The 14,006-nt window shown below is 35.7% G+C and overlaps 1 protein-coding gene across 10 annotated transcripts in view; it reads right to left on the reverse strand.

The window, feature by feature from the left end:
• UBR3 (ubiquitin protein ligase E3 component n-recognin 3) overlaps positions 1-14,006 on the reverse strand; it is a 109,419-nt gene that overhangs the window by 39,154 nt on the left and 56,259 nt on the right. For all 10 annotated transcript variants that reach the window (XM_061342829.1, XM_061342810.1, XM_061342779.1 and 7 more), the window contains 4 exons: positions 12,608-12,696; positions 4,946-5,095; positions 4,329-4,462; positions 719-829 (listed from right to left, as the gene is read on the reverse strand). In XM_061342829.1, the coding sequence (XP_061198813.1) occupies positions 719-829; positions 4,329-4,462; positions 4,946-5,095; positions 12,608-12,696 (484 nt within the window). The remainder of the gene's footprint in view (positions 1-718; positions 830-4,328; positions 4,463-4,945; positions 5,096-12,607; positions 12,697-14,006) is intronic.

Raw genomic sequence — 14,006 nt, forward strand, 5'->3', positions numbered from 1 at the left:
AACATCAGTGGAACACTACCCTGCATACTGAGACCATGTGAAAAGAAATGGGTGTTTTTCCTAGCCAACGACTTCTAAGGCTTGACTAACAAACTGTATTTTAAAACCATATACAGCAGTAATCTCCCAATAGTATTTTCCAAGGAAGGAAAAAAAGCACAGTTCGCAAGAGTTAAATTCTTTCAGCTCACTTCTCTAACCTGCATGTATATATGTAACCTATACCATACACAGCTAGAGACGAAAAATATCTAACTTTCTGTAACTCAGTTTTCATATGAAGAACTAAAAGCACAAGTTTATACTTGTAAAATTCCCTTCATTTTTCTTCCCTTTCTCTGTAAATTCTAACACTTGAAACATCAAAATATGAATCTATGAAACAGATGAAAAAACTCTAAGAAATGTTTTACCTGAAATCCATGCCACAAATAAAAAATCATATTACTGTATTTTTGTACTGGTTTACAACAAGGTTATTTTAGCCAAGTACTTTTTCTGACATGTCAGAATAACTGAAAACAGAATACTTCTGTTAATATCATCAAGGTGTGATAGGAGTTTAGTGTCTAGAGTTCCTGAAACATAATAAAAACACCTTGTTCATTCACATAAATCCAGCCTTTCTTTCTCTGAATTGAACAGCATAAATTCAAATGATTCCACTAAGAACAGTTCAGAGCCAAACAAACAAAACCGAACTTTTAGTTTCACTTACCCGTAAAGATTCCATGTAGGATTTGTGACAATCTATGTGTAAAGTGTGACCACAAGTTTGTACATAAACACCTCCTTCCCAGCCTATTGACACTGCTTGCAGACAGGAGCTCTAAAACAAAGCAAAAATCATGAGATACAAGAGCAGTTTATATGAAGTTATAAAGGTATTTGGACAACTTCTTTTAAGATTTAAAAAAGAGAGTTTTATTTGCATGTTATCAAATCAAAAAATGTGGAAATAAAGAAAAAAATATTTTATAAAGTATTTTAAGGATTTCCTTGTGCTAACTTACATAGCTGCCATTATGCTATTCTTTCCAACAAGGAGCCAAGCACCTAAGTTAAACTTCTGCAGTTCTTGTCACTTAAGATAATGGCTTCTTTAAAGAACCTCTTGTATTACAACATGAAGACAGCTCTAACGCTAGCATCTGTTCCAATAGTACAAGTTATCCCATGTACAAGTGCAATGAACTGTTCCAACACACCTAATTCAGTTCTGTATGTAACCAAAATAACAAGATCACAGTTACAAAATTAAACCCTGATCTGTTATTAAAATTCAGTGTAAACACTTAAAGTTTTAGCAAGTTGTTGAACAATGTTATGTATAATACGTGGTAAAGGGAAAAGAGAACAGGGATTTGTTTAGTGAACTGAGTTTTATACTAGGATTGTTTTGAAAACACTGGCTACATTCAAAGACTCTACTTACAGCCCACATGTGAAAAATAAAGTTACCTCTGTGGCAGTTCTCAGAAAATAATGAAAAAACAAAGCAAAACAAAACACTAAAGCTAGGCACCACGGCAAATTTTGATACGGAATTCTGCAAAACTCTCCTGCAGAATTTGTAGCTGTAGTCAAATTAAAAAATAAAGAAAAATAAAGTTCATACACAGACTGAAATGTAGATTCCGGTTATACATTTAAGGAACAGAAAAAGATTTATAGCTACCAGAACTGGGAAACAATTTTTAGTGTAGACTCACCCTGAAACAGTCTTACTGTATGACACAAAGCCTGGGTACTATGAATAGCCAATTCTGATAGTTGTATTTTCTAAGGATGTCCTAGCATTGCATTTTTTTCTTGCATATGAGCAGGAAATTAAAACAAAATTACAAATTCAAGCCACAAGACATAACCCTGTTTACCCTGCCTCAACCTGACATTCATAATGTGCTGTGACCCTCTCAGGCCATAGAATAAGGAAAAACTTTCTTTTTTTTCCTGTTGGTTATTGCATGATTTAGTAAACTGCACTATTTAGAGTAAGGTTATATGGTATACCTGGATAAACCCCACAGGACAATTATTTCATTTGGCAAAACCTTTATTTATTGCATGTATTTAACAGGTCTGCTTAACAGCAGTTACAGACGATAAAAAACCACCCCCAAAGTCTTAGCAGGAAGACTTTTTCCCTATTCTCTTGAATTTAGAAATAAAGGAGAGCCCAAGCAAGCCACAGGCTGGGGACAGAGCATACCTGTATCAAGTTATCTTGAATCACTGCATGATTCTGAAAATAGTCTTATTGATATAAGTATATAAAATTTTATCTCCTAACCCTTAGTCATACATCTCTATACTAAAAAGAATCACTTTCATTGATTTTCCTTTCATGTGCGAGAACTCTACTCTCTGACTGACAGTGAGCATCAAATATCAGCTAAGAAAGCACAAAAAGAATCTTTATGGAAAGAGTTAGCCTGTTTTGTCCATTCTGTATGTAGCACAAAGCTTTTGAATATTTTTTCTTCCTGTAGAATAAGCTATATCATGCTTCATAACTTCAAATTCTTACCTCTAAGGAAAAGTATTTACTTGCCTCCTGAAATCTGTTGTTAGTGGAAGGACATTTACTGAGAAGGACACATTTGATAAACAAAAGGACTTCTTACTGCTTAGCTCAGCTGAACAAGATGCTCAAGACACTAACAGATGTTTCCATTTTTATGCCAAAAGAAACTTAAGGATTAGTTCTTTCATGCAGAGACATTTTTTTTAGCACAGTAGTGACCTGGAAACTTGCTAGCAAGTATAGTCAATTCAACTAATGTTTGTATTAGGACTGTAATTTTTGAAAGCAGAATGCATTTGCTCCTTGCATTACACAGTGTATTTTAGACTAATCTGCTGGTAGCGCTACTGCGTAGGAAAAGAAATATACACTTTGGTGAGATCAAGTTTTTGAGTAATATTTTGCTTGGAACTCCATCCATTTGTAGCATGCAAACATGTGACAATAAAGCTACAGTATTGTTTCCATGTTTTTTATCACTTCAGTAGGAAAAACATATTCATTAATTGTTTGAAAATACAAACAAACATCCTCAATGTTAAAAGAAAAAAAGCTTGTCCACAGATTCTTTCTGAATTATAAAAGTCTTCTGTTCAGATGTTCAGAAAGAATTTCCTGCTGATATCTTTAAAACTTTTACTTCCTAGAACAGAAAACACCTCGGGAGAAGGTGCTCTTCTGAAAATGTTGCCCAATTTTTAAAATGATACCAACACAATTATGCAATTTACTCTAAATTAATCTACATAATCTATATAAGCAAGCTTGGATGCCGTTAGCAACTTTCAATTATCTGTGGATGACAATTACAAGAAAGCTAGCAATTCTGTCACACAAAAAAAGTCCCAGTTTTGACTCCTTAAAGACAGTATTTAAGCTTTTAAAGGCTCATTATTTAGTTAGATCTGTGTGAGAGTTGGTATGTCACTTGGAATTAGTCTACAGAAGCTAATTTAGGGTCATGAGTTACATACTTTTCTCCCCCAGAATGATTTCTCAGAACAGTTATGTATTCTCTTACATAGCTGTTTCACACACTAGCAAGGAAAGTCACAGGCAGCACTTCCACGAACTTCTACAACTGAACATGTCATGCTCAGCAACAAGAGTTGGCTCTCAAAATTAAATATTCAAAGATGTAATGTGGCTTTGTGAAACAACACAAAACTCTGCTTGGAACAGCTAACAGAACTGCAAACTAGACAGTGACATACCAACTAATGTAAAATTGAACTTCAGTAATGCTGTGCAGAGTTGAGGATTCAGCAGAAGAGGATGAAGTCTTCTGATGATCCCTTCCTTCCATGCACTCATCCTCCCCTTCCACTTCTCTGTAGCGGCTCAGAAAACTGTTACAGGTTAAAACAACTTTTTCCACTTAGTCAGTGCTGCCAACAATACTATCAACTGATGAAGAGTAATTCCTTGATCAGGTTCTCTCAATAGCCACAAGAAAACTGGTGTTTTGAAAATAATACCTGAGACAGTAAACTCACATCTCAATTTGTGGTCATACTGAATTGCAAAATATCTTCTAGAGAACATCTGTACAGGTACTTAATGACTATATAGCCTGTAGATGAACTAGACGCCTATAGCCCAAAAGTATAACTCTGGGAAAGCCAGATGCTAATTTAAAAATAAGGACCCTATCAGATGTAAGTACTTCATAACTACTGCAACTTGACACAGCATTTACTAGATGTAGAAATGAAAGAAAGAGGACTCTAAGTTGTAATTTCATTTATCTTTTTACACATATTTTTCATAAGTGGTAGTATTGTTCATATGAAATACTTACATCTCTGAAGTATCGCTGTAAAGTTGTAAGCCTCACATCATGCAGTGCTGCACAGGTATCCCAAGGGTATATTTGCTCCTCTTCAGTAGTCGGTAGCCTCTTCGGCTCAGTGCTATTGCGGCACTGTCCCAATACTGTATGAAGAAATGCAGCAATAAAACAGTAAACTAAACAACTAAGAAAACAACCAGGAAATTCTGGTTTTTAACTACAATGTGCCTTCTTAATATTATTTTTACTGTTTAATATCAAAAAAACTGTTGTGCTTTTGCACTTGTACATGAAGTACATACGTGTACACATATATACACACACACACATTAATGTCTATTTAATTATCTTTTTCTTTTAATACCTAATTCCCTGCAGTCCTACTATATACTCCTAGGTTTGCAAAGCTAACAGGAACTAGGAGGGAACCCAACTGTTCGCTTTTTTCCCAAACATTTTAAAGCTTTCTCAGTACCCTCAGACCTATATATGTGCCTTATGGAGGATCATCCACAAAAAAAAGAGGACACGCTGTCCTTCCAGGCTGCACGAGACATGATGTTATTTATGCACACATTTTAAAAGCTGCAGAAACACTGCTTGTCCGACAAGTCACATATTCATACCTGAGGATGCTTGTAATAGTACAACGAGCCCTGTAGGTCTGTCTTCAGTGGAAGGACCACTTTGTCCACAAATAACACAATCATATATGGCCTCAGAAACATGCTGTTCCGATGTAGCTACCTCCATGGCATTATCAGCCTCTGGCGATTCTAAAAAAGGATAAGAAAATTCATATGAAACAGAGGGAAAGAAATCCAATTGCATCTCCATTGAGGCAGTGACAAAAAAACCCTTCAAAATAATTCTTCTAGTTTATCTATAACTAAAATATTGAAAGCAACTTGAAAATAACCTTGCTGCTTAAAACAGAAAGATACCCGTACAATGAAGTACAAGTTTTCCCATATTCAAAATGATTCCCAGTGGACTGAAATATTTAGTTCAAGTTTCGTATTAAAGTTGATCTCTTTAAAAGTTACCTAAAGCAGAGATATAGCTTCTAACTCATTAGATACTATGCTGAAAACACTGAACACAGAGAAATGAAAGGCAATGAATATAAATCTCTATTAAAACCAGATTTGCTCATAACTGATTGACAACAACTGTAAGGAAAAAATTAATCTGGAGACGTATGATATAATTTTAAGATGCTTAGAAAAAGGTGAATTAAACAGGAAACTGAAAATCAAAGATTTTTTTAAATATGAAACTTGGACAAGCTTTAAAAATTAGGGGTCATTTAAGAAACCAATCTGCTGCTAGGCAAGATGTCTCAGAGAGCTGGTTTTCTAATGCCCCACATTATCATTTTCTAAGTGCGAAGACAGAAACTTTTGAGGCTAAGGACCAGCTTCAAATTACTGACGCAACTGCACTTGATGCACAAGTGCTGGTTGCACTTGGTCGTGCTGGCTTCCGAGCAGGGTGCTAACCGAAGCAGAAGCAATTTTATGTTATCTTACACTTGAAAGAAAAGCACCATAGGACTAAATGATCCTCTCCTGACTGCCCAGGAACACACACAGCCAGCCTCTCAACCTAGAATATAATGGTGCTTTGTTTCTTTCCTAGAAGATAAATTTTCCAACACAAAAACCCTTCCTATCTTCAACTATGCCCTTTATATCTCCTTGATTAAGTATGCCACGGTGATGGACAGAGAATCCAAAAACCCTAAGTGCAGCAGAAGTCCTCACACAGAACTGTTCTTAGGAGAACTGCTCTCAAAGTCCATGAGAAGCTCAGCAGTTCATGCTGCTCAAGGAGAAGCATGCTTGATGCCAGGCAGCGTCTTTCCTTGCTATGAAAGACGCCATGCTATGCTCTCACTCACAGGGCAGTATCAAAATTACACAATTTTAGTAACTATTGATTTCCCAGTCAGTTATTGAGGGTTACATGAAAATGAACTCTGATCTTCACTGTCATGCAGTTATTAATATTGTACACACGTCTGTCACCATCTAGTGGCAGTCAGATGTACAATGACAAAAAAGCAGAATGCAGCAACTGCACATCTTTTTTTTTTTTAAGTTCAGATATCCAGGAAACCTAGGAGCAACTGTAGCACAGAAGGAAGTAAGCACTAAAGCTATCTTTTATATTTAACATCACCTCATAATAGTGTAACGCACACTCACACGTATTTGCGTATGAGAAGCACACGACATGAGAATAAGGGGAAAGTTTCAGCCTTCTCACTTATCTTCTCTAAAATTTGTCAGTCCAATATAAAATATGCATCCATTCAATACTTTTTAAGTGTAGAAAGACGCTGTACTGCATCAACCTGATTTTGAACAACCCAATGGAAGTCCTCAAAATCAGTCAAAATTTAGTTTACAAAATACCATTCATTCATAGCAAATTGAGTATTTTAAACCTGAATGAAAAAAAAAAAAAACCACACATCCGTGTTTCAAAGGTGTTTCCAACTGATTCAGTATACATAATCTGTATTTCTATTGCCTATGTGCAACCAGCACATAAAAACCAGGCTAATTTAATTTTGGAACTTAATGATCTAATGCATGTTTCCTTTGTAAGTACTTAGACCAAGTGACAGGCTACTTGGCAAACAATCAAATTTCAAGAACTAAACTTCTAGCACCAAGGAAGACTTCCTAATAAAATAATCTCCCCCAGAGGCAGTGAAAGAAAACAAAGTCAACTTACACAAAATCCACGGGCAAGAGAAATTTGCAAGAATTTAAAACCTCAAATAATTAAGCAGACTAAAATAATTCCAGTGAAACAAGCAAGACCTCCTCCTCCTCAGTTCTTTTTGAATGGACTATGATAAACCTTGATTACTGGCTTAAACCAGTTGTCAACTTCTTCAGAAGATCAAACTCGGGCAATGGTTTGTTTGAAAGGGGATGTTTTGGCAGCATACTTCCTGGTGTGAAAAACATATTAGTAGCAGTGCAGAAAAGAGAAAGCAAGCTATGTTTATAGCAACCATCTCATTCTCGTCTTTCTTGCCCTCCTGAGTTTTGCCTCTGTGGAGCTCCTGTGGAAGCACCAGATCCTGCCACGCCAGCTACATGATCTACCTACACTGGCAATGACCAGGACAAACATGTTTCAACTCAAAATACTGTTGAAAATGAGAGACACACTTTTCTGCTGCAACCTCCTTCTAAAGTATTTCATTAATACATTGATACTTGTGAGTATAAAGTAGTTGGCATGCCTCCATTCCATTTCACTTTCAGTTACGTATTTCCTATTTCACATGGGGAAAAAGAAAACCGAATTGCATTTTGCTGCAATAGTACCCATATGGAAGCTTTAAATGGCCAGAAATAGAGCTCCACACTGCTTTTTTTTCCTCCTCTTTCTCCATTTCATATAAAGAAAAGTACAGAATTGCTTTCTGTTTTCCACAGCAACTTATGAAGCATTTATTTAAAATGACTGGAGTTGCAATGCTATTTTATTAATTTGATTTATAAAGTACAGGTTCCTATCGATTTTTAAAGCATGAGCTAACATTTCCTAGCTGACAGGATACAATTATAAAAAGACAGCTCAATAAAAATTATTATTTCATTAAATGGCTTTTACGTTGATGAAAAGCCTTAAACACTGACCTTAATATAACAAAATTCCTTCTATTCTACCTAAAAAACTCACCAAAATCACCATCAAGAACTGTCACATGAACAAAGTTCTATCAGTTGCAAATAAAAGGTGAAGGATAACCTAAATCTCCTTATCTTGCTTCCCGTGGTGCACAAACTCCCAAAATTTTTTGCTGACACTAGGGAGGTATCTCCATGAAAAACAGCACTCGTGTTATGTCCCAGAACAATGCTGCCTTACTGAGTGCCAAAGGCATTCTTTGCTACCTATTTGCTAAGATATTGTTCCTGAGGCATATTACTCCTGCATGTTTCAAACAGTTTTTGTAGGAGCCTGCAGTCTTGTTTTGCATGAAAACCAATGTCACCCAAAACAAGACAACTCATCACTCTAGCAGAGATTCAGGAAGTGAGTAGTGGCAAAGAAGAGCAAGGGAGATCAAGGTGGCGCTGGTTGCTAAGCTGAAGCATGGCTTTACTAGCCAGGCAGCAGTCATACAACAGAGCAAGAACATTTAACATCAAGCATTCTTTGTAATACAACCAAGGATGCTTACAGTTACTTATTTAGCTCTTTGTTTGGTTTTGTACCAACAGGAGTCAGAGTTCCAAAGTAACGAAATCCTAGCACTTCCTACCTCCTGGCAAATACTGATCAGTGGGTAAAATCTGGCACACTGTTTTATTGCAGAATGCTTTGCTGCCCAAATTTTATTTCAGTTCTGTTATCCAGAGTTAAAAGATCCACTCCTATTCTTTCCCCTAGCCAGCAAAACCCCAGAACCAAAAGGGCCTTGTAAACACAGTAAATATAGTTTACAGTCTCTGTTGATGGTAGTCAACATTTTTCCTGCTGTCGACATTTTGTGTCAAAGTGGCCCCTTGGCATCAAAGCAACCATTAGTATGCTAATATTCTTCACCCTGACCCAGCATACATATTCTCTAGAGATCAGTACCTAATTTATTTTTCTATCTGGGTTCAGAAGATCGAGCGTTAGGAAATGTATGTCAGCCTCCATTAAAACTCTGCACTTCTTTTTAAGTCTAGCTAAGGAATTTTCTCTTGAAGGACAAAATAATGTCCTGCCAAGACTCACATCATAGGAAAGAAACATGAAGATCCTACCACGTACTTATCATGAGCATTTAAAAAAACAACAGCAAAAAACCCCAACATAACCATCACACTGGAAACTTCAGAGACAGCAAAGCTACTGAAGGAATGCAAGACACCTTAATTCACAAATGATTCACAAATTTTCACTAAGATATATTTGATCAAGTAGTTCAGCAGCTTGCCTGGAATAGATCATATTTCATGTTTATAAAACTTAGATCTCTATAAATATCGCTGTTATTTGTTAAAAGCTACTATTAACCTTGAGCAGAGGGATTAATTTTTGTTCGTATCAAGTCCTGCCTGAAAGGCAGCTGAAGTCTCAAAAATCTCTAGCATGGAGTTCCACATCACAACAGACAAACCACATTTTCACACTGAGGTAAGTGACTTCAAAACAAAGATGTAGAAGTAGCTGTTAGTAGGAAACTAGAAGAACTACAGCATTGACACTGTATATGACTACATGAGAACACATTACTGGCTCACTAGACATTCTCCTTAGATATTTCAAGAGCTCTATCTCTGTTATTAAAAAGATGTTTCTTGGTTTATTTTTTACGTCTGTCCTGCAGTCAAACAGCTAAAGACAGCACAGTGGGTTCTGTTCCATCCTTGTTCATTAACATAGCTGTTTCTAAATTTCACTTAATTACTTCCAGGCAAGCTTGAATGGCAAAGCAGTTCTGCAGATGCCACAGAATATAAATAGAAATTAACAGGGGGCCCAAATGTAAAGGGCTACATAATCCGGATTTTTTTCTACATTAATTATATGCAAGAAAATGCCATGGTTTACTTTTAGCATCTCAGATGAATTTGTGAATTCCAGTTCAAATACATAATTTTTGCTGGTAAGATGAGACATTCAGTATTGAAAAACGAACATGTAACTGCGTAACAACTTCCTTTTAAGCCATGTTTCACTGCAGTACCCCAACAAACAAAGCAGAGGAATGTCTCAGAGGGTTAAGTGGCTCTATGTATTTTAATAAAGACTTTGAAAATTATAAATTTTATGGGGTTTTAATAAAATTACCTTTACGTTTTGGCTATTTATTATTCCTGTCATCTTCTAGACACATTTGTTCTCAGAGTATTTTCAGTCAAGAGAAAGTTATTATGAATTTTCTTTAGTGCCATACTCACAAGCAATTCACCAGTTCTCACATTTTACTAGTGCATCACATCCACATTTCACAAAGAAGTTTTAAAAGACGATGATGATGATGGTACTAACTTGCTCAAATACCACCAACTGAATCAGTGAGAAAGCCACGAAGCTGAGGCCTCATCATCCCTGCATTCTAACAGTGCTATTATTGTTACAACAAACAATCGAAATTCAGGAATAAACCTACTGCTGAATTTCAACCTATAATGAAAGTAACAGAGGTAATAAAAAAAGGTAATAGTTTGAATGTGTGAGAGGGGAATGAATGCATTATAACTGACTGATTTTAGTATGAAAGGGTTTTGGTTTTTTTTGTTTTCAAACAAAATACACGCAGCTATAATACAATTCAGGGTAAGCCTATTAAGTATATTAGTTTTCAATTCAATAATTCCAGAAAGACTAGCTTCAGAATTCTTGCCATGTCTTGTGTATTAGCATTATAGCAACAATAGTTTCTGCAGCTTTTTCACTAATTTGCTTTAGCATATCAATACTGCATTCACAGCTGAAACAATCTACGTTTTTAAATAAATCCCACACACTATAATGGGACAGATACTTCCTTTCTGCCAGTCAGAACGTAAAAGCTTGTTAATACGGGGCTACAGTACAGAACCAGCAAACTTTTAATCACAAACTCAGAAAACCATACGGCAACTTAGAAGACACTTTAAAAAGCTGGTTGAGAAGAAAAGCAATTTTTCAGCTAACACAATGCCTGGAATTCTATTAAGCTGTTGCCAAGAAAAGTCTTCATGCAGAACAATTTTATGAAAACGTACTCCATTGAGTTGATTCTATCTACTGCTGTGCATGACCTGGTACAACTGACAGCCCACACTACGTTTTACGTTCAGATATCTAAAGTTATTCATTATTTAAATACTAAGAAACAAAAAATTTCAGTGTTGCATGCCCAAGAACCTTCCTGCACAATCATAAGCCCAAAGGGCCCAGGTCTGCCTGCTAAAGAAATCAGGGATTCTTTTAGGTATCTGACATACGTAGTTAAGTAAAAGCTACCAGTCTTCGACATAAATAAATACTGTGTAATTTATTGATTTATCTAATTTAACTAATGTGGTCCATCCACAAATCAAAGCAGTTACCTTAACCACAGCTTATAAAACTCAAGAATGGGGTATTTATGTAAGCATATGTATATATGAAAATATAGCTATGGCAGGTAAATACATATAGCTAAAAATGATTTCATATACAAAAACATCAACTTTAAAGTTGCAATATCAAGAATTCGTAATACAGCTGACTGCAGAATCAAAGATTCCCAATTGCTTTCAATTAGCCACAACCATAAAAATACTTGATTTTTAATGAGTAGAACATCATGTTTTTAATTCTCTTCTTCCTTACTTCAACTAATAGATTAATAAGAAACAGCTACCCATTTAATAAGCATGACTTAAATTCATTTTTATTTGTGGATTTTGTTTTGTACTATATGTATAGCATAGCACTATACATATAGTCATTAATTTGCTGCAGAAATTTTAATGATTGCCTTATACAAGGCTTTTGTAAGTATAAAGGAATAAATTTTCTCAGCACCTTACGAACTGGAGAGAATTTAGTAATTCAAAAAAGTCAGACTTCTTCAGCAAAAGCAGTTGCCAGTGCTTAAACTCAAATTGAACTACACAGCAGATGATACTTGATTTAAAAAGGAGAAGGGGGGGAAGAACCCCAATTTCTGCTTTCTTTTCTTTTAATCTTTGAAAAGTGCTGACTTTCAATGAAATAATAATCCAAAAGATTAAAATATTTTCTATTCCTCAGTTAAACACAAGCAGATCAATCAAGATTACATGCTTCTACACAGCAGAACGTGAAACAATTTACCCTCAAGAAAAACAAGGGCTGGTTCTGTTCTGTTATCATTTAAAGCAACTGAAATGATCTAAAAATTATGCTTTCCTTAATCCTATACAGAGATTTAAAATGGAAAACTTTTACCTTAAATTTTAAAACTTTAATCTCGAATTTCATTATTAAAGATTGAAAAAAAATGCAGTCTTTAAAAGACTAACTTTGGGACATTAAGAAAATACTTCCAAAATACATCACACATTTCATCCACTGTGTATTAAGAAACAGTAGTAACAAAATTATGTAAATATTTGCAAGATAATTTAATTTATTCTTTAGCAATTCTGTATTCAGTATTATCTTCCTGGAAAACACAACTTTAAGCCTCTTAAACATTCAGTGAGCAAGTGGATACAGTTTGTCTTTTTTTAAACTGAGCAAAATCCTTAATACTAACATGGGCGGAGGGAATAAGCAATCAATGACACACACACAAAAAAACAACTTACCAACATCCATGGCAGTTTCCATGAAGCTTTTCTGCCTTGAAGCAAATTCCGCCAACAATTTCTGTTGCCTTTCCCTGGCCTTCTGTCGTCTGAGTGAAAGAAGCAGGGGGAAAGAGAGAAAAGGAGGTGAAGAAAAAAAAAAGAATAAAAAGAGTACATATAATGGAGGACAACAAATTAGGTTTTAGTCAGTAGTTTCAGGCTTATTACAGTCACCACCTTCAACAATGTAATATAAAATTCAAGTTCCTTTCCAAATAAAAGATTGATTTTCAAGCCTAACAGTTATTTTGAGTCTGAAAGAAAGAAAATCCTGCTCTGAAATACCCTCCATGAAATCAAAATATCTTTTAGTAGATTAGGTCATAGCATCGTAAGAAAAAGAACCCAAGACTTTATTCTTCAAAGTTATTTTTCTATTACATAAGAGAATAACAGAGTGAAATGTCAATTGTCAAGTGCTCCTGTGAGCAACCTATGTCAACAAGATAATAGTAATCACAACAGTAGTAGTAATAATGATAGCAGCAGCCTACCTCACTCACTTTTGATATGAAGCTTGATGCCAGGGGAAACAATTGTGATCTATTTATTTTCCAGCTAAGGCTTTTTATACTGGTTCCCCCACTCCTACCCAGGATACTGGTCACCAACAGCTTTCATACTTAAAGAAGTCTGAGGCTGCTTCCAGACTGAAGGCCTTTATCTCCCTGGAGCCACACTGACTTGACTAACCTTTTCCTCATCATTTAATACAGCTCTAGATTTACAAATGGAAGACGTTAGACTCATTCTTGACTATCCTTCCATTTAAGCTGTATTAGTGATCTGTACAACACTAAGACCAGCTATTCTGTAACTCTGCGTATATACTTACTGCAGCAGTCAGAATAGTATTGATGGATGTAAAAAGATAAAGAAAATAGAAATTTATTTTTCTCCTCCTGAGGTACCTAGAAAGGGTCTTTACTTTGACAAGAGTTCACAAAGAGTAGAAATGGGGCAGTGCAAGTGGGAAAACTGAACAAAACTCATATCATAGATGCTCACCACATGCACATGCAAAGACCTACATACACCGTGGCTGGGGCTTTTACACAGCACCTTCCCAGTGCAGCTAGGGACGCTCTGTGATAGCTATAAACTCTGTGCATCAGCATTTACAACACACTCCCCCTGCACAGGGATGATTCAGCTAACTAACAAGGGATTTAAAAAACATCACTTGGCGTCTGATATGCTGATGGGTAAGTCCTCTTTAGTCTCCAGCATTGTCTGCTTATTACTGTCCTGGCACAGAAACAGACATGCACAGGACCAAAGCAGCTAATATACTGTGACATGTTATCCTTAAGTGGCCTGTTTATAAGTCAAAGCTTCTAACTTGTTTTCTTAAAAG

The sequence above is a fragment of the Neopsephotus bourkii genome, unplaced genomic scaffold (genome assembly GCF_033783945.1).
Source record: "Neopsephotus bourkii isolate Nb327-2 ecotype Australia unplaced genomic scaffold, CSIRO-AGI_Nbou_v1 NB_196, whole genome shotgun sequence".
Taxonomy (NCBI): Eukaryota; Metazoa; Chordata; class Aves; order Psittaciformes; family Psittacidae; genus Neopsephotus; species Neopsephotus bourkii.